This window comes from Callorhinus ursinus, unplaced genomic scaffold, assembly GCF_003265705.2.
Source record: "Callorhinus ursinus isolate GAN/ISIS: 27379988/994484 unplaced genomic scaffold, GSC_fseal_2.0 scaffold107, whole genome shotgun sequence".
Lineage (NCBI taxonomy): Eukaryota > Metazoa > Chordata > Mammalia > Carnivora > Otariidae > Callorhinus > Callorhinus ursinus.
The window spans coordinates 1,310,015-1,331,029 of record NW_027397169.1 but is presented as its reverse complement, the minus strand read 5'-3'; the positions used below and the strand labels follow the sequence as shown (position 1 = coordinate 1,331,029).

At 44.4% G+C, this 21,015-nt stretch overlaps 1 protein-coding gene across 1 annotated transcript in view; it reads left to right on the top strand.

Annotated features, from left to right (window-relative positions):
* Positions 1-20,135, top strand: part of MUC16 (mucin 16, cell surface associated) — a 58,754-nt gene extending 38,619 nt beyond the window's left edge. The window contains exons 32-48 of the mRNA XM_025862943.2: positions 1,253-1,377; positions 1,470-1,537; positions 3,228-3,400; positions 4,773-4,808; positions 6,076-6,141; positions 7,044-7,165; positions 7,266-7,333; positions 7,491-7,663; positions 8,913-9,043; positions 9,383-9,450; positions 10,266-10,414; positions 11,462-11,625; positions 11,959-12,026; positions 16,446-16,612; positions 18,052-18,093; positions 18,296-18,375; positions 19,972-20,135. Coding sequence (XP_025718728.1) covers positions 1,253-1,377; positions 1,470-1,537; positions 3,228-3,400; positions 4,773-4,808; positions 6,076-6,141; positions 7,044-7,165; positions 7,266-7,333; positions 7,491-7,663; positions 8,913-9,043; positions 9,383-9,450; positions 10,266-10,414; positions 11,462-11,625; positions 11,959-12,026; positions 16,446-16,612; positions 18,052-18,093; positions 18,296-18,375; positions 19,972-20,070 — 1,799 coding nt within the window. The 3' untranslated portion in view covers positions 20,071-20,135. The remainder of the gene's footprint in view (positions 1-1,252; positions 1,378-1,469; positions 1,538-3,227; positions 3,401-4,772; positions 4,809-6,075; positions 6,142-7,043; positions 7,166-7,265; positions 7,334-7,490; positions 7,664-8,912; positions 9,044-9,382; positions 9,451-10,265; positions 10,415-11,461; positions 11,626-11,958; positions 12,027-16,445; positions 16,613-18,051; positions 18,094-18,295; positions 18,376-19,971) is intronic.
* The last annotated feature ends 880 nt before the right edge of the window (positions 20,136-21,015 follow it).

Sequence of the window (21,015 nt, the reverse complement as noted above, 5' to 3'; positions counted from 1 at the left end):
GATGCTTGGAGAGATAGATGGGTGGATAGACAGATGATAGAAGAAAGGAAAGAAGGGATTGAGAGAGGTAGAAGAAAAGATGGATAGATGGAAGGAAAGACTGAAGGAAAAAAGATGAATGCATGGATGAATGGAAAGAAAGAAAGAATAGAAGGAAAGAAGGAAGGACAGAGGGAAGGATAGACAGAAGGGAGCTTGGAAGGAGTAGTGAACAGAAGGGAGGAAGAGAAGAGGGGAAGTAAGTTTTTCTTCCAGAGGTTTGTCCTGAATAGTTAACCCTGTGCTGCTCACTGCTTATCTATTCTAGAGTCAGGCCACTGGGCCTCTGGTCCATTTATTATACTTCTCCTGGGGCCTACACAGGTCACCTCAACCATTGAATACTGAGCCAGCTGCATGTGTCTAAGCAAGAGCATGTGTCTTCACAGGGGGAGTCATGAGCAAGGACTCTGGGATTGGAGAACCTGGGTCCAAACCCAGACTCTCCCTCTCCTGTCATGTAACCCTGGGCAGAAGACTATTTCTGTACTGTGGTTCCTCCTTTGTTTAGTGTGGATGATTCTAGCACCCAGCTCTTATTTATCCAGGTAAAAAGCTCCATGTATAGTGAGTGATCAGAAAGTATTTGATTATTTGTTTTATATAATGAACACTTATATCGTGTTTACTCTGTGCCCAGCACTGTGCTTAAGCACTTTACAGAATTTGACTTGTTCAAACCTCATTACAGCTTTTGAAGTAGTAATAATTATTATCTACAGATGAGTAAATCAAGGTGCAGAGAGATTGGTTGCAGCTCCTAGTTGGCTTTTTTTTTTTTTTATGCAATGCATAGAAGATTGGCATACCTGGGTGTAAGAGAGAGACAGAGAGAAAGAAAAAGAGAGGAAACGAGAGAGGCACAGAGAGATAAAGAGATAGAGATGGGGGAGCAGAGAGAATGTGGAGGACAATGTCTGGGGTTTTTCCTGGTTCTACATCAGTGTGGTAAGTTGGAGCCTTTCCTTCCCAGAAGGAACAAAACCACTAGTGTTTTCACAGAGCCCTCCACTCCTGCACCTGGGTGGGAATACCATCTCCAGCCCCCAAATCATTAAGCCCGTCCTTACTTGCTGCTGGAGATGTCTCCATTAACGAGCGACCCTCAGATTTATCTGGAGGAGGACAAGAGGCCCTTGGAAGCCCCACAGTGGGTGGATATTGGGCGCCCTGACCTTCCCACAAGCCTTGGCTCTCCCTGCACCTGTCACAGCTGGGGAGGTCGGTGAGGAGCCGTTCACGCTGAACTTCACCATCGACAACCTGCGCTACTCAGCGGATATGGGCCACCCCGGCTCCCTCAAGTTCAACATCACAGACAGCCTCATGCAGCACCTGGTGAGAGGCCAGCTTCCCCGTCCCCACCTCCATGACCCCTCCTCCAGGCTGTCACCAGCTGTGACCACACTGGCCCTCTCCTTCCTCTACAGCTCAGCCCATTGTTCCAGAGGAGCAGCCTAGGAGCCCGATATGCAGGCTGCAAGGTCACCTCACTAAGGTGAGAACCCCTCCACCCACCCACCATGGCCCATCACCAAAGGACAGGACTTCTGACTATGGGGGGCCACTCCCAGTTGTGGCAGACTGTCTTGGAGGGTCCTTTTTGGCACCCATGTCTTTATGTTACATTATTGTTATAATTGTAACAAAATACGTATAGACATAAAATGAGCCATTTCACCATTTCAAAGTATACATTTCAGTGGCATCTGTTACATGCACGATGCTATGAACCCATCACCACTAGTAGTTCTGAAACTCTTCATCACTCAGGCAATTACTTGCACTTTTCTGGGTTAGTATGCATTCTGTTAGTGTCTGCAAAGCACTTTTCCATCTGTGTTTTCCATTCCACTGTGATTGGTGGTGCAGATCCTCTGAGGCAGGTGGTGGGTACCACAGTGACAGCACAAGCACTGCCCCTGCATTCATCTAGTGGAGAAAGCAGAAATAAGTAGGAGAATAAATATCGAAAAGGGTTTCAAATATAGTAAGGTGGTGGGAAGCAGAAGTGCATAGAGATGGGAAAGCAGCTTTACCCAGGGCACAGGACCATGTGTCTGTGCAGGTGATTTCTGAGCAGTATCCCAGTTGGAAAAGAAGGATTTGGCCATGAAAACTGTTCCAGGCAGAGGAAACAGCATGGGCAAAGGTCCTGAGGTAGAAATGAGCTTGGCATGTTCAGTGAACAGCAAGGAGGCCGGTGTGGCTGGAGCAGATAGAGAGGGAAAGAGAGAAAGGAAGTGCATTTCCAGATAGCAACAAGGTCTACACTATGCAGAATCTTGACGGGAATTGATTTTTTTTTTTAATTTTGGTAAAAGACGCCATAACAGAAAATTTACCATCTGAACCATTTTTAAGTGTCCGGTTCAGTAGTGTTAAGTATATTCACATTGTTGTGCAACCGAATTTCCAGAACTTGCACAAACCGAAACTCTGTATCCATTAAACAACAGCTCCCCACTTCCCTCTACCCTCAGATATTAGCAATTGCCATTCTACTTTCTGTCTCCATGAATCTAACCACTCTGAGTACCTCATTAGAAATGAAATCATATGGTATTTGTCTTTTTGTGTCTGTCTCATTTCACTGATCATAGTGTCCTCAAGGTCCATCCACGTTGTGGCAGGTGTCAGGATTTCCCTCGCTTTTAAACCTGAATCATACTCCATTGTATGGATATATCATATTTTGTTTATCCATTCATCAGGACTTCGGTTTTTGCATGGAACAGGCAGTGTGCGAGGTGCTGGGAGTTCGGCACAACAGTGAGCCAAACTGTCCCATAACACTTCCTCATGGAGGCCACTGTCTGAAGAGAAAAGGAAAAATAATACATGTTAACAGTGAGGGCCATCAGGGCTGGGATGGGGGAAGCTTGAGGTACTTAGTGGCAGCCAGGACCTTCTCTTGATTCAGCCTGGGAGGGTTCTTGGAGAAAGTGTCTAAGTTGAGATCTGAAGGATGACTGGGAAGTTACCGGAGAGTGAGGAGAGAAGGGGAGAGACCTCCAGACAGAAGTCGCTGCACGTGCAAAGATACTGGGGTGAGAGTGTGTGGCCAGGTGGAGAAACTGTGAATGGTTCAGTAAGGCTGGAACACAGGATATGATGTGTGCAGTGACCACGGGTGGCAAGGTGCCACATGGGCTGTACTCCCTACACATCGATCTCTCCTTCCTCAGGTCTGTGAAGAATGGCGCCAAAACAAGGGTGAACATCCTCTGCACCTACCGGCAGCCCCCCAGCAGCCCAGGTCTGCCTGCCAGGCAGGTGTTCCATGAGCTGAGCCGGCAGACCCGTGGCATCACCCGGCTGGGCCCCTATTCTCTGGACAAGGACAGCCTCTACCTCAATGGTGAGCGATTCTCAGCCCCCCTCACTGCTTCCACCCCTCCATCCCACGGGTCAGGTCTCTCGGGGAAACCTTGAGACAAACTCAGGTGTGAATCTCAACTCCATACTGACCCCCACCCTCCAACTGTCACTCCGTAAAACTGTCCCTGATCACACCTGTTTTGCAGATGAAGAAATGGAGGCTCTAAAAGGTTAAGTAATTTGCCCAGGTGGGTGTAGCTAGAGAAGAGTGGAGCCAGGCATGAGCCCCAGCAGTCAGCATCCAATGCTATGCCCCACCCGATGCCTTTAACTCCTAGAAGGGTCGTTCCAGGGGATACATGGGAAAAGAAAATCCCACATCTGTCTCCCCTCCCAGCTTCTCACCCTAGACTAGAGATGGGCTTCTCTCCTCGTTGGGGCCCCAATGCCAGGAAGTTAGGTGGGCACTCTGAACATCTGTGGGGTCCAAGTTCTGGACACGCTGGGCATCAGCCTAGAAGCCAGGAAGGGACAGTGTTTAAGGGGGTGACCCTCCTCTGGGGTTCTGAGAGGCAGAACATGGAACATGGTGAGGTTTATTGGAATAACTCAGCTTCTCTCCTCTCTGTCCCCAACTTGGGGATGGTGTTTGGCAACTCACACTTTCTTATCACCATTGCCACATCGGGTGGGCAGGGAGACATCCTGGTCCTTTATGACTCCCATTTCAGCAAAGAGGGAGATGTGCAGAGAAGGGAAGGGACCTGCCCATACCACTAGTAGGTTTGTGGTCAGTCTGGGTCTTGATGTTGTGATTTCACATCTGTTCCCTTCACCTTGGCCATTGCAGGGGCCAGTTTAGGATATTTCGCCCTGTAAAATAGGCTTCATTTTGTTCACTCAGTCATCAGTCACCAGTATCTGCTATAAGCCAGGCCTTGTGCGTGGCACCAGGGACAGACAGGCTACATGGGCAACCTGTCTTAATGTAAGCTCCAAAGGGGCAGAGACATTTTGTTCAGTGTTGTATTCCCCAAATGTAATAGAACTTGGCACATAGTAGGTTCTCAATAAATAGTTGTTGGATGGAGGGATAGATTGAAGGGAGGGCAGAAGGGTCGATGGTGGGATGGATAGATATGTGTGGGAATAAATGTGTGAATATAAATGTGATGAGAGTCTCTTGGGGGCATGCTGGAGAGGTGGATAGGGAAGGGTCATCTCTAACTGGAAGATCAGGAAAACCTTAATGATGGAGATGACATTTGAGTCTGACCTTAGAAGATGCATAGATGCTTACCTGGTACACAGAGGGAAAGGCATCCAGCAGCAGGAGCCCCACACGGACAAAGACATGGAATATCTGGGATTGTTCTGCCATCTCCCCTTACGTGTGACATTTTTGTTTCCAGGCTACAATGAACGTGGTCCAGATGAGCCTCCGACAAGTATGTATCTTTGCATCCAGTACCAAAAGCCAAACTTTTCTCCTCTCTAATAAGGGAAGCTATCCCCAAACTCAGGCTGTTTTCCTGAGTGGGGCCAGGTGTCAGTGGGAAGAAGAATGCTGAGTCCTTGGTCTCTTCTGGGCCTGCAGGCATGACATTGGCTTTCTAAACTTTCCACACCCTTTTGGGTTGGAGGAAGAAATTTGAACAAACATTTCCTACAGGGATGCGGGTTGAGGTCAGATGATGAGTCCCTGGCTCCTGAAAACAAGATCTCCTACAAGGGCCACAGAAGGGGCCTCAATATAGAGCTGAAAACTGTGGTGACCACTCAGTGGTTTGGCCAAATTTGCCTGTTCAGTTGTCCAATGATCTCTTCATCTATCTTTTAATCCATCCATTCTTCCATTCTCCAAGTTATCTCTTCTCTCAGACTTCTCCATTCTTCCTTCCTTCCCTCCATTCATCCTTTCTTTCTTCTTTCCCTTTGTCCACCCATGCATTCATCCATTCTTCCTTCCTTCCGTTCATCCACCCATCCTTCCTTTTCTCCTTCCCTCTATTGTTTCATCCACCCATCCATCAATTCATCCACCCATCCTTCCACCTCTCCTTCTTTCCTCCATCCTTCATTCCTTCTCTCCTTTGTCCATCCTTCCATCCATCTTTCATTTTTTCCTTTCTTCCATCCATTCATCTCTCCATCTATCCTTTCTTCCTTTTCCCTCCATCCACCCATCCTTCATTCATTCTATGCTTTATCCATTCTTCTGTCCTTCCTTTCATCCATCCATCTGTCCACCCATCCATCCATCCGTCCGTCCATCCGTCCGTCTGTCCATCCGTCCATCCATCCATCCATCCATCCATCCATCTATCCTCTTTCTATTCACTTGCTTGTCTTTTCCTCCTTTTGTTCTTGTATCCATCTCTCCAACTTTTCTTCCTGTGTTTATTCTTGCTTTCTCTTTGACCCCTCTGTCCATCCAGGTATCCCATCTGTCTGCCTGCTTTTCTGCCCATTCATCTCCCTGTCCTCTTTGCTTAGTCTCTCTCTTGTTCACCTACCCTACTTTCTTGAGTTTATTTCACTCATGGGCCCATTCACCCCTCTGCTCACACAATTCCTCCTTCCCTTATTCTCATTTATGGCACACCTGTGAATGCTTGTCCTGGGACAACCACTGCTGGAGCCCAGGCAAGCTTTGGGGAGTTTCTCCCACTCTGTGGGGACTCTGTTCCTTCCTGATGACTGCCCTTTCCACAGCTCCTGAGGCAGCCACCACATTCCTGCCTCGTTCGTCACCACCTGTGCAACTAGAAGCCACCACAGGTATCTGGGAGATCCCTTTTCCTTCCCAAGAAAAGCTCTCCAGCCCCACACCTCTACCAGTCAGTTGTAAAATTCTGGTATAGGACAGTCATGTCAATAGCAAAGATTATACTGACAATTCAATCTAACACATACCCTCATGGAGCCCCCAGCCTTGTGAGATCAGCAGACCATTATAACACAGTGTGAGACATTTTAGGGAAAGACACCTAATATGATTTTGAGGGGAAGGGCTTTCTGGAGAAAGTTTCACCCAAACTGAGTCTTTAAAAATGAGGAGGGGTCGGTCATCCAGGAAAATAGGGGATGAAGAGTTTTCTTGGTATAGGAGATTCAGTGAGCAGAGCCTCAGTGGCCAGAAACAGCATAGTGTATGGAGAGAACTGAGAGGGATTTGGTTTGCTTAAAGCATTAAGCTTAACCTGGAGTAGATGGATAAGTGAAGCTGAAAGGTTGGCAAGAACCATATTGGGAAGGACCTTGAGTACCAGGTCAAGAAGCTTGAACTTGACACTGAAGGCCAAAGGAATCCATGGGTAGTGGTGACTATACTGAAATCTTCACTTAAGAAAATATCTCCTAGCGTTCAGTGTAGAGAACACTCTTTAGAGAGGGCATCCAGTACGTCTCCTGGGGTGTTGGTCCAAGTGAGAGAAGATAAGGCTTGGGCTGGAACAGGATAGAGAGTGGATGTATGTGAGGACTCTTCTGCAAGTGGAATTGGGGTTACTTGGAGGGGAGGGAGGAGGAGCTGAGCAACGTGCTGGTTTTGACTTGGGTGACCAAATGGTGGGTGGTGGTGCCACTGGAAGAGAAGATGACAGAGTACAGCGAATGCAGGACTCTGATTTGGTCTCAGGCCAACTCTCAGTAGTAGCCGTCTCTCCCCTCTCTTCTTGTAGCTATGGGACACAACCTGAAGACCCTCACACTAAACTTCACCATCTCCAACCTCCAGTATTCAATGGCTATGAACAATGGCTCAGCTATGTTCAACTCCACCAAGAGGACCCTGCAGCGCCTGGTGAGACCCTGCTCCCAGCAGCTCCAAGTGGGATAAATTCCACCCAGCCCTTCCCCCACCCTTGTCTCTCCTGTTCATTCTCCTCCTCCTTCCTCCCCAGCTTGGATCCTTGTTTCTGAAAAGCAGTCTGGGCCCCTTCTACTCAGGTTGCAGACTAATCTCCCTCAGGTAGGACTTTTTCCTGAGCATTTGCCAGTAGTGACCATTTTGGTGACCAACCCTTCCAGTCTTCCCACTGACCTCCCATTTGCTCCTCCTTCCTTGTGGCCCCCATAGTGAGGTTTCAGGACCTCTCTTTAGAGTCCTCACATCCCTCTCTCCCCAGACCTGAGAAGGATGGGGCAGCCACCCATGTTGATACCATCTGCACCTACCACCATGATTCCATGGGCCATGGGCTGGACAGAGAGCGGCTTTACTGGGAGCTGAACCAGCTGACCCATGGTGTCACCCAGATGGGCCTCTACACCCTGGTCAGTGACAGCTTCTTCGTCAATGGTGAGTGATTTACAGCAATCATTATTGGCCTCTGTTCTACTTTATTTACTCTTTAACAAGTCAGCCCAAGTTCTGATTAGGGGACACCCTCCCCAAACTCTCCATGGAGAGAGTCTCTCTTGTTATGTCAGGTAAATAGCATGAAATTCTTTGACAAATTAATATAATGAATTTTAATTTGAACCCCAAATGTCTGATTCATGGAATCTTTTGGGACAGGAGTTCTTCTATGTGAGGCTCCTCTATGTCAGTGATTCTAACCTAGAGGCAATTCTGCCCCTCAGGAGACACTTGGCAATGACTGGAGACATTTTGGTTGCCACAACTGGGGAAGAGTGCTACCGGCATCTAATGGCTAGAGGCTAGGGATGTTGCTAATGTCCTCCAACAAACAGGAGATCCTCACCACCAAGATTTACAGAGCCCCAAATATCATTAGTTCTGAGGATGAAAAACCCTGCTCTACATGGTCCCCTGGTCCCTAGATGGGCACCAGACCAACTTATCATACTTCACCACAATTGTTTAATTATCCAACTCTACAAAATTAAGGTCTTGTAATATGGTACTACAGCCTCAGTTCTTTATGTGTTAGTACATCATCATACCCAGTGAATGAGTAAATGAGTGAACAAAATGGAGATGAGTATCTCATCCCTGCTATTTGAGGATCCACTGCAGTTCACATTCACTCCTTCAACAAACACATATACATTACCATTCTGTCCCAAACCATGTGCTGGGTACAGAGATAGAACACACAGGTTCTGTCCCTGAAAATCTCATAACCCAGAGAACTGAATATTACTTAGGGACACACAAAAAAGGCAGAGACACTGCTATTAACAGGGTGCCCTGGAAGCACAGAGGAGGGACAATTCAGGGAGGGCTTCCTGGAAGAGGATATTATGTACCCAGTACTGTACTAAGCCCAGGGACATGGCAAGAACAAGATCCCTACTCTCCTGGAGTTCCATCTCACTGGGGTTCTGAAATATGAGTAGGAGTTTTCCAGGAAAAGCAGAGGACTGAAGAACATTCCAGGAAGTGGGAACTGCATAAGCACAACAGAAACCTCACCCCGAGACTGTAAAATTCCAGTTTTCCCCCTCTGTGGGGTGACTTTCCATTTGGAAGCCCCCAGAGGGTGGGCCTGACTTTGGCTGATTCTGACAGTAGGCACCATGCCTCTCTCTGTGCTAAAGGCTAAGAGTCTCCAGCTGTCTTTTCTCCCTCTCATTGGCTCCAGGCTATGCACCTCAGAGTTTATCTACCCAGAGGGAGTATCAGCTAAATTTCCGCATCATCAACTGGAACCTCAGCAACCCAGACCCCATATCCTTGGAGTACACAGCCCTGTGGAGGGACATCCAGGACAAGGTAGTGTCTCTCTCACCTGTCCCATCTCTCCTTGGCCTGGGTGCCCCCCTCATTCCTCTGTCTGATTCACATCTATTAAGTGGTTATTTTAACTCTCCACTTTACCTATGTGTTCTGAGTTCTCTCAGTTTACGAAGGTGGTGCTCTGGCTGCCTTCCCCATTTTCCAGATGGGCAAACTGAGGCTCAGAAAGGGGAGTGGTGTGCCTAAGATCACACAGCCAGGATTTGAACTCAGAGCTCCTTTGCTCCAAGGCCTGTGTTCTTTCACTGGCTCCAGTAGCCCACTCCATCCCCAGGAGCCCTCCATCTCACCCACTGTCCCCACCCTTTATTCTAGGTCACCAAACTCTACAGAGGCAGCCAGCTACAAGACATATTCCGCTCTTGTCTGGTCACCAACTTGACGTAAGTTGAGGAGATTGGAAGCACTGGCTGAGCTGGCAGCTTGTGGCTCTGAGCTTCCATCCTGGCACAGTCTTTGAGCTGAAAGTCACTGACGTGGTACCCATGCTCCCCCACGTCCCTGTCATCTATTCCTACCATCTCCTTCCATAAGTCTTCAAAGCAGGGGCAGGGAAAGGATTAACCTCACAGGGCCACCAACATTAGCATCCACCACCTTCTCCTCTTCTGGATACTTTCAACAAAGATCAGCCCAATAATAACATTTCCCATGGCCGCACCCCTGCTGAGCACTTTCATGCATTGTCATCTCATGGGATTCTCACACAGCCCCTGTGAGATGGATACTATCGTGATCATCCTCATTGTTCAGATGGGGAAGCTGAGGCTCAGATAAGTGAAGTGAACAGCTCAAGAATTGCCCAAGTTGGGTTTGAACCCAGGTCTGTGAAGAATGGGTGGAAGAACTGAAACATCTACGCTGGGGAATAGGAGGATCATGGACACAGTGCTGACTTTGAGTGTTTCCAAACTTCAGTTCCTTTGTCTCTAAGATGGGGATTATTATAATAATACCTTCCACCAGAGTGATGGTGAGGGAATGTGTAAGTTACTTCCTAGAAGTGCTCAAGAGATGTTCATTATTTTTATATTTGTTCATTCCCAACTCCTGGAAACCTTATATTTTTGGTCAGGTCTCCTCTAGCCTGGGAGATCATCTCTCACTTCTTGCCCCTAGGTCTTTGGGTCTATAAAATAGGAACTCAGGAGACTACTGGTGTTGAGTGATGGCTGAGTTCCATGGTCTTTGTCCCTAGGTTGGGCTCCATGTTTGTCACCATCCAGGCACTGTTCTCTTCTAATGTGGACCCCAGCGTGGTGAAGAAGGTCTTTCTGGACAAGACCCTGAATGTCTCATCACACTGGCTAGGCGCCACCTATCAACTGGCGGACCTTCATGTGACAGGTGCAAGATTGGGGGCTGGTTTCATGGCTTGAAGAGATGGGGCTATGAGGAAGGAAGGATGGGGCTTCTCAGTAGCGGTGGAATGGATGGAGGCTCTGGAGGGGAAAGGGGGGCTTTCTGGAGGCCCATGTTGATTACCCATGGCATTGGATCATCCAACAGGAGGTAGGAAGAAAACATGCAGCAACTGCACCCAAGGGAATGATTATTTTTACTCGTAAATCTTTCTGACCCAAAATGTAGAGTATCCTGAGTTGCCAGAGTCATACATTGATTGATTGAAGGATGCGTTCATTCATTCAACAATATGTCATGAAAGTAAATAGGCACTGATGATGCACTGTGGTAACTGCTATAATCAGAGAATTTCAAGAGTCTATGGGAACCCCAAGGAGGGACACACAGCCCATCTTGGAAAGTTTTCTGGAGGAAGTGATGAACAAACTGAGATTGATAGTGAACATGACCTAGCCAGTGGGAAGAGATGGGGAGTTGAGCTACATGTGTTTATAACCTAGAAGACAGAATATTTGGGGAGGCTCTAAGGAGTTTGATATGGCTGGAGCAAATACCTTGATGTGGGAGAAATGGCAGGTAAGGCTATAGATGCAGGCAGGGACTTTCTTAGGCACTGGAATGGTATGCAGAGGAACACAACATAGAGTTCTGCTTTAGAAAGCTCATCCACTGGGTGCTGTATAGAGAGTAGATTGGGAGGGGGAAAAGACCAGAGGCAGCAAGACACATTAGGAACCTTGGTCAGCAAAGGTGTATGACAGATGTCCCCTGAGGTGATCAGCACCTGCACTTGCCCTCTGTTCCCCAGAAGGGGCCAGTCTCCTCTTCCCCACATACTAGTGAGCTCTCATAATGCTTGGGGGAGAGTTGGATGGATAGATCAATGGATTCAAAGTGTCCAGGTGGATAGAGGGTCTCATGTAGCCCACCTTTAAAAATCCATTGCCAGGAATAAGTAGACTAGCTGGAATGACTTCTTTGCTAATTTCTTCACCTGACTGGGACTTTTATACCTTCTTTTTATTATAGAAGTGGAGCCATCAGCTCATCTACCAACAGACAAACCAACAAGCAGTCCCCGCCCTGAGCACTTCCAGCTGAGTTTCACTGTCACCAACCTACTCTATTCCCAGGACACAGCCCAGCCGGGCACCACCAAACACCAGCAGAACAAGAGAAGTATTGAGAATGCGGTGAGAATGGGGTTGTGTGTCCACTCTGTCCCCAGGTAGAGACAGACCTATGGACCCTGGGTAGTCAGAGGGTTATTTTTCATAACAATTCGTGAAGACTGGTTCTTATGCCCATTTAGAAATTAAGAAACAGGCCCAGAGAGTTTCAGTAGCTAGTCCAGGGTCATATAACTAAGTCATACCCTGGAATGGGATGTCTTTTGGTACACATATCTGGGCTAGTGTTTGTTGAGATAAGAAAAAATAGATGGGGAAGTATGCTCAGTGGCTAAAAATTCTCTGATGCCACTTGGCCTGGGATGATGATCAAGGGAACATCGCCCTGTCTTTCAGCTCAACCAGCTCTTCCAAAACAGCAGCATCAAGAGTTTTTTCTCTGGCTGTGAAGTTTTAGCATTCAGGTGAGTTCCCGCTCAGGACCTAATCGCTCTGGAGACTCCTGCTGTCCTTTAAGTAAAAGTGTCCCCATGTCAAGGTCCCAGTTCTAGCTTTTATGGAAGATAGCCCTGAGAGTATAGAACTGTTACCTAAAAACCAACTTGTTCCTAAACCAGTGAGCCCAACTGGCTTAGAAATTCGAGAAAGCCAGGGTAGACTTCAGCAGACTTGGAGGTGCCTGGTGTTGGGGCCATGCAATATGGAATGTAGCATCCATGCCTTAAGAAATTAGCTGTTGAAGGAGAGGAAGAAAAGGGGAGTAAGTCAGAGGGGGAGACGAACCATGAGAGATGATGGACTCTGAAAAACAAACTGAGGGTTCTAGAGGGGAGGGGGGGAGGGGGATGGGTTATCCTGGTGATGGGTATTGAGGAGGGCACGTTCTGCATGGAGCACTGGGTGTTATGAACAAACAATGAATCATGGAACACTGCACCAAAAACTAATGATGTAATATATGGTGATTAACATAACAATAAAAAAATTAAAAAAAAAAAGAAATTAGCTGTTGAAGTCAGGATCCATAGAAGATGGGGGTGGCTAGAACCAGATGATTTAGAATCCAGCAGTCTAATTGTGCTGCTCAGTAGTGTAGCCACTAATCAAATGAAGCAATCCAAACTGTTTTACATCTATTAAGATATGATTCACATGGAAAATGTACCCCTTTGAAGTGTACAATTTAGTGGTATATTTATGGAGTGGTACAACCATCCCGCTATCTAATGGTGGAATTTTTTTTTGTTATGTTCAGTTAGCCACTGTATAGTACATCATTAGTTTTTGACGTAGATGTGATGTAGGGTGTGGAATGTTGTTTTTTTTTTTTAATCCTATCCTCATTAGCAGTTGCTTCCTAGTCTTCCCTTGTCCACATCCCCTAGAAAACAATAATCTACTTTCTGTCTCTCTGGATTTGCCTATTCTGAACATTCCATATAAATGGATTCCTATACGATGCGGTCTTTTGTGACTGACTTCTTTCCCTGAGCATGATGTTTCCAAGATTCATCCATGTTGTAGCACATATAGGTACTTCATTCCTTTTTTTATGACTAAATAATATCTGTTGTATAGCTATATTACTTTAAAAATTTTTTATTTAAATTCAGTTTCATTAACATATACTGTATTATTAGTTTCAGAGGTAGAATTGAGTGATTCATCAGTTGCATATGACACCCAGTGCTCATCGCATCACATGCCCTCCTTAATGCCCATCGCCCAGTTACACCAAGCCCCCACCCACCTCCCCTCCAGCAACCCTCAGTTTGTCTCCTAGAGTTAAGAGTCTCTTATAGAGGCAAACCATAAGGGGGGCTATACCATTTTGCGTTTATCCATCCATTCATTGATGGACCTTGGGTTATCTCCACTTTTTATCTATTATGAGTAATGCTGCTATGATCATTCTTGTGAGTTTTTGCATCAGTTTGTGTCTTCAGTTCTCTTGGGCATATACATAGGACTGATATTGTATGGTCATATGGTAATTCTGTGTTAACTTTTGAGGAACTACTGAACTGTTTGCCACAGAGGATCTACCATTTCCCACTCCCACAAGCAATATATGAGAGTCCCAAACTATCCAGATTCTCACCAACAATTGCTATTATCCTTTTTTTACTATAGTCATCCTAGTGGATGTGAAGTGGTATCTCACTGTTGTTCCAATTTGCATTTTCCTAACAATTAGTAATGTTGAACATTTTTTCAAGTACTTGTTGGTCATTTATTATCTTCTTTGGAGAAATATCTATGCAAGTCCTATTTCCAGTTTTACGTTGATTTTTTTTATTGTTGAGTTATCATCATTTTTGTATGTTCTGGATAGTAGACCTTTATCAGATATATGATTTGCAAATATGCTCTTCCATTTGTTACATTGCCTTTTCACCTTCTAGATACTACCTTTTGAAACACAATCATTTTTAATTTTGATGACTCTCAATTTCTCAATTTTTTCTTTGGTTGTTTGTGATTTTAGTCCCAAATTTAAGAAACCATTGCCTAATACAAATTCACAAAGATTTACACCTAGTTTTTTTCTAAGGGTTTTATAATTTTATCTCTTACATTTAGGCATTTGATTTGTTAATTTTTGTCTATGTTGTGAGGTATGAGTCCAACTTCATTCTTTAGTTTGTGGATATCTACTTGTCTCAGTACCATTTGTTAAATAGACTATTCTTTCCCTATTATCTTGGCACCCTTGTTGAAAATCAGTTGTCCATGATGGTATGAGTTTGTTTATGGATTCTAAGTTCTATACTTTTTAAATTTTTTTATTTAAATTTAGTTAACTTATATTGTATTATGAGTTTCAGGGGTAGTATTTAGCAATTCATCAGTTGTGTATAACACACAGTGCTCATTACATCGTGTCCTCCTTAATGCCCGTCATCCAGTTACCCTATCCCCCACCCACCTCCTCTCCAGCAACCCTCAATTTGTTCCCTATAGTTAAGAATCTATTATGGTTTGCTTCCCTCTCTGTTTTTATCTTATTTTATTTCTCCTTCCCTTCCCCATGTTCAATTCCACTGACTATATGTCTATCCTTATACTAGTGGCCACTGTTTTTATTACTGTAGCTTGGTAGTAAGTTCTGAAATTGGGAAATGAAGTTCTCCAGTTCTGCACATTCTCCATATTGGTTTACCTATTTGAGGTCCCTTGCAACTCCATATGGATTTTAGAATCAGCTTGTTAATTTCTGTAAAAGAGTTAGCTGGGATTTTGGTAGGGATTGCATTTAATCTGTTGATCAAATTGGGGAGTATTTTAACAATAATACATCCCCAGTCCATGAACATGGGATGCTTTTCCATGTATTTAGGTATTTTAAAATTCCTTTCAACAACATTCAGTGTACAAATCTCACAATGCTTTTGTTAAATTTATTCCTAAGTTTTATATTTTATCCTTTGATGCTATTATAAATAGAATTGTTTTATTAATTTCACTTTAAGAATGTTAATTACGATTGTATATAAATACAATTGTTGTATATTGGTCTTATATCCTACATTCATGCTGAACTAATTGTTTTTAGTTTTGTGTGTGAGTGTGTATTAGGATTTTCTATATTCAATATGTCATCTGCAAATAGAGATCATTTTACATCTTTCCTTCCAATCTGAATGCCTGTTCTTTCTTTTTCATGCCTAATTGTTTTATTAAAATTACATTTATTAAAATGTAAATAAGATATGAAATGAAGGAAGACAACACTGTTTTGTCCGTGGTCTTAGGAAAAAATTTTTAGTCTTTCACCATTGAGTATGGTTTTATCTGTGGGTTTTTCATGGATACTATTTTTCAGGTTGAGCAACTTTCTATTCCTAGTTTGTTGAGCTTTTTTTTTTTTTTTAATAATCATGAAGGATGTATTTCCTTAAATTCTTTTTTTTTGGATGTGTGTTATTTTTCCTTTATTCTATTAATATGCTCTATTCCACTGATAATTCTTTTTTCAGATATTAAGCCAACCTTTTAGCTAGAGGTGAGAGATTAAGACCTTTTCAAGTATTCATACCGCCCCACACACTTGTGACCTTGTAGACCTCCCCCACAAGCATCGGAGCTTTTCAAAACCCCTCAGAGACATCTTATACCCACTTTTTAAAAAGTTTTTGTCTCACCTCTTGCCTGCACCAACTGGTGGTATTGCTCCTTCAGGCAGCTGTCATGTTAAACAACTATCACTGATTGGTTTTGGCACATGCCCTGGGGATAGGCTTCCCTCACTGAAAACACTCTGAGTCAAATAAAGACAAGCCCTGAAAATGGGGCTTTTTAAAGGAATCTGCAGACAAGTCAACCATTGAAAATTCAATGGGAATGGGTCTTTTGGGGAACTCCAAATAGATTGTGGCTGCTAGGCTGCTGGTTTTCACAGCTACCGTGTTCTCATACTGCTGGCTTTCAAAGTTATTATGAGAGCAGGATGGGGATAATGCAAGTTCTAATGCCATAAATCTTGTTCCCTTTACCAGGATTCAGCCATTTTTTCCTCAACTAAATGATCCTCAGAGTGTTGCAAGGCTTTGGTTAATTTCTAGACTTCTGAAAAAGTTTTGACCATTCTTCCCAGCATTCTCAATGATTTTATGGATTTTTGGAAGTCCTACTGCAAACATTTCAAAAATGTTCTCCCCATGGCTTTTTATTTATAAACTAATTAAATTAAATAAAGTGGGACATTCAGTTCCTCACCCACACTAATGTATTTTAAGTGCTCAACAACATGGGGCTAATAATGACTGTATTTTTATATTGCAGACACAAATGTTTGTATCATTGTAGAAAGTTCTTTTGGACAGGACCTAGAAGCAGGGTAGAATTCAAGATAGCCTTGTTCATTCCTTTTGCCCTTCCAGGTCTGTCCCCCACAGCAACCACACTGGGGTGGACTCCCTGTGTAACTTTTCACCATTGGCTTGGAGACTGGACAGAGTTGCCATCTATTTGGAGTTCCTGAGGCTGACCAAAAATGGTACCCAGCTGCAGAACTTTACCCTGGACAGAAACAGTGTCCTTGTGGATGGTAAGGCTTCTTGGTCATTGGGGCAGGAGTTGGAGGTCCAACCTCCCCATGTGGGGCCTTTTCTGGGAATTTGGAGACCTGGGGTTGAGTCAGCATTAAACTATTTTAGGCTAACAGGAGGTGGCATACTCCCCCAGGCTTTATCCACCATTGAGGGAGAGGAAGGGACACCCAGTGGAATATTAGAGATACTTGCCTTCTCAGAGATAGCTCTGTAACCTCAGGCTGGTCACTTCCCCTCTCTGGAATTCTATTTCTCATCCCTGTACTGAAAGTCACTTGGCCAGTGGTCAGTGAGGGACTCTAGCTCTGAGCTGTATGTGAACCAGCCTTGCAGGCATAGGGGATGGACCTCTTTTCTCCAAGACAGGCTGTATAAAAAAAGGACCTGTATAAAAATGGACCTGACTTGGCCCATAGGCTGTAGTTTGCCATGTTCTGCTCTGGATCAGCACCATGCAGCACAACTTTCTGCAATGATGGAATGTTCTATATCTGTGCTGTCCAGTGCAGTAGCCACGTGTGACTACTGTGTACTTAAAGTCTGGCTATTGTGACTGGCTTTTATAGTTACTGATTTTTAATGTTACCAAGGTACCAGATTTTTTTATTTGATTTGATGAAAATTATTTTTAATTTCAAAAGCCACTTGCAGCTGCTCCATATTGGACAGCACATCTATAAGAAGTTGGCTGGGGATAGGTTGTACAGTAGGGTGACCTGAAACTCTCTTCCATGCCTGGTGGGTTCTATGTGTCCCTACCCTCATGGGGTTTATGTTGCAGTTGCAATAACAAGAATAGGCAATTGAAAAGTATTAATTATTTGGTGTGAAATAATTCATACTTGGGAGAGGTCATCAGAGAAGTCTTCCTGGATGAAATTACATTGTAGGTGAATCCTGGAAAATGAGTATAAAACAACTTGGTAAAGGAGAAGGGGTGAATGTGTTTCTGGGCAGAGAAGAGAGCATTTGAAAGGGAATTTACAAATTTAGAGAGATCCCTTGGTCTCGCCAGCTATGATAACCCATTCTCCCCCCAACCATCATAAGATGGCCCAGCCCAATTTCAGTCCTCCTTGCCCAGAGGTATGAATTTGATTTAATTTATTACACTCCTTGAGTGTGATAATAGCCTTGGATTATGTAGCAAAGTGTCCTCATTTCTTAGAGAAAAATGGGTGAATATCATGATTTCTACTTTGACGTTTCAGTGAAAAGATGATGAAGCAAGGGTGGCAAGTGCTAACAATTTATACACTGGATGAAATATTGTTTTAATTGGGTGAAATATACATTGTTAAATCTAGATGATGTATGTTTATGATATTGTTCTATTTTTCTGTGTACTTTGAAAGCTTTATTTAAAAAGCATAAAAACAATACAAAAAAAGCATAAAACACAGTCACATACATTCTCCATTTCATTCACTTCCAGGGTATTCTCCCAACAGAAATGATGTCTTAACTGAAAATTCTGGTAAGCCTCAAAGAAGCCCCAGCTCAGGATGGAGAAGGAATGTCTTGATGCTGTACCTAGTCAAAGAAAACCATGTACCCAGAGTCTTGATAATGATGAAAGCTGGACAACCCATGTCAGGGACTGTTAGACACAGTACAGGGAGAGCAGGAGGCCTAGGGGAATGATAGGAGGTGGCTCACACCAGCACTTATCTCCCCAGACCTCCCCTTCTGGGCCATCATCATTATCTGCTTGGTGGGACTCCTGGTACTCATCACATGCCTGATCTGCTGCTTCCTGGTAAGTAAGGAAGGTTGCTTGTCTTTTTACTGTTGGGTTGTAAGAGTTTTTTATATTTTTTTTAAAGATTTTATTTATTTATTTGAGAGAGAGAGAATGAGAGAGAGAGAGCACGAGAGGGAAGAGGGTCAGAGGGAGAAGCAGACTCCCCGCCGAGCAGGGAGCCCGATGCGGGACTCGATCCCGGGACTCCAGGATCATGACCTGAGCCGAAGGCAGTCGCTTAACCGACTGAGCCACCCAGGCGCCCAAGAGTTTTTTATATTTTATAAATATATGTCCTTTACTGGGAAAATGTTTTATGAATTTTTCTCACAGTTTGTGTGTGTCTTGCTTTTTCTTTTTTTTTTTTGTTTTTCTTAAGATTTATTTATTTATTTGAGAGAGAAAGAATGAACAGGCAGAGGGGCAGAGGGAGAGGGAGAGAGAGAATCCTCAGGCAGATTCCCCACAGAGGGCAGAGCCTGATGGGGGGCTCAATCCCAGGACCCTGAGATCATGACCTCAGCTGAAATCAAGAGTTGGCCTCTTAACCAACTCAGTCACCCAGTGCCCCTTGCTTTTTCCTTCTTTTAAACAACATAAGTCTTAGAGAGACATAAGTGAAAGTCATAATGAGATACTATGACACATGAGGATGGCTAAAATTAAAAAGATTGACTCTGACAAGTGGTGGTGAAGATGAGGAACTACTGTTACTCTCAAATAGTACTGGTAAGAAATAGATTGGATGCATCTTTAAAGGTTACATATACCTACCCAGCCATTCCACTCCTAGGAATTCATGGAAGAGAAATAATAAAATTAAATTATTAAATTAAATTAAAATACAATAAAATACAATAATAGAATCTATACAAAGACTTGTACACAAATGTTCATAATAACTTCATAAAAACTGAAAACAACCCAGAGGTCCGTCAACAAGTGAACGGATAAACAAACCATGGTCTAGCCCCACAATGGAATACTAATTCAGCAATAAAAAGGAATAAATTATAAATACATGCACTGACATGCGTAAATCTCAAAATAATAATATGGAGTGAAAGAAGCTGGATAACAATGAGTACATAGTGTATGATCCTGCCTAAAACAAATTATAGAATACGAGCTAATCTGCAGGGATATCACTCAGATCAGTGGTTGCCTGGGAACGAGAATGTGTTTGCAAATGGCAGGGAAGGAGGGATTACAAAGGAGCATGAAGACACTTTTGGGGATGACGAGCATTCCTTGTCTTGATTGTGGTGATGGTTCACAAAGTTATAATCAAAACTTATCAAATCATTCACTTTTCATGCATACAGGTCATTGTACACCAGTTATACGTCAGTTAAGCTAGAGGGTGCCCGTGTGGAGGGAGAGGGAGGGAGGGAGGGAGAAGATATGAGTGGGATGTCAGAGAAAAGAGTAGACAAACAGAGTTAAAGGGAAAAGAGAAGAGAAAGATAAAAGAGGTACAAGGCATGCATGAGAGAAAATGAAGTAGGAAAGGGTTGAGAGACACACAGGGGGCAGCAGGCGTCTGTGGCTTTGGCCACCCCCATCCCTGTGGTCCCAGGCCATTCTCATGCTCTCTTCTTGCCCTCACAGGTCACTGTCCACCAGCGGAAGAAGGAGGGAAACTACGAGGTTCAGCAGCACAGTCTGGGCTCTTACCTGCCACACCTGGATCTGAGGAAGCTGCAGTGAGAGCTTTGCGTGAGGCTCCAATGGAGCTTGGCTGGAGCAGGAATAAACCACATTGGTCGGACACAGTCTCTGGGCCCTTCTTGACTTGGCCCCTGACTAGTTCACAGGGGACCAAGAAGAAAGGTTTTCCCTTCCACTGAGTCCTGAAGGGCAACTGCAAAGCTGTGTTTTGGTTTCATGCCATTTCGTCCCTCAGAGGCACCAGAACTGGCAAGAGACCCAGACATTGTCATCATGTAAAATCAACACATTGTCATCATGTAAAATCAACATGCCAGCCACCACACCCATCTCCATTCCTCCATATTTCCCCACCCCCAAAGTTCCCCTAACACTGTCTCATTCTCTGAAGCTCAGGTTCACCAGGACTTCCAGACCAGTCTGCCTCAGTGGCTCCTCTCCCCTCCTGGTCCTCCAAGATGGGAAATAATCCAAGAAGAAATGAGTGAGTCAGGAATGACTGGGCAATCGACATTGGGACTTGGAGCTGAAATCACTAGGTTTCCGGGAAGCCTCAGTCCCAGAGAAATCCCCAGGCTTGAGACACACAGTGTCTGCTTTTGATATAAAGATAAATAACACTCAGTGGGAAAGAAAAAATCTGAGGAAAAAGCTAGACAGTCTCTCTTCATCTTTCTCTGCACTGACTCCAACTAGACAGAGCAGGGTCTCCCCAGCAAGCAGCCCCACATGAGCCAGGCACAAGGCAAGCTGTGCTGTCCTGCTTTGGGTTTGCAGGAATAGCTGGCATGACCTCTACACATTTTGCAGACGACCACAGCTGAAGACACCCAAGGGCGGAGAATTCACAGCAATGCCACCATTCAGACTTACTTGGTGTGAGCTTCACATCCTCAGTCTTAAGCAGTCATTCTCTAAGAATACCTTCTCTGGAAGTTATAATAACGATAACAAGAGCTATCATTATTGATGCCTTTATATCTA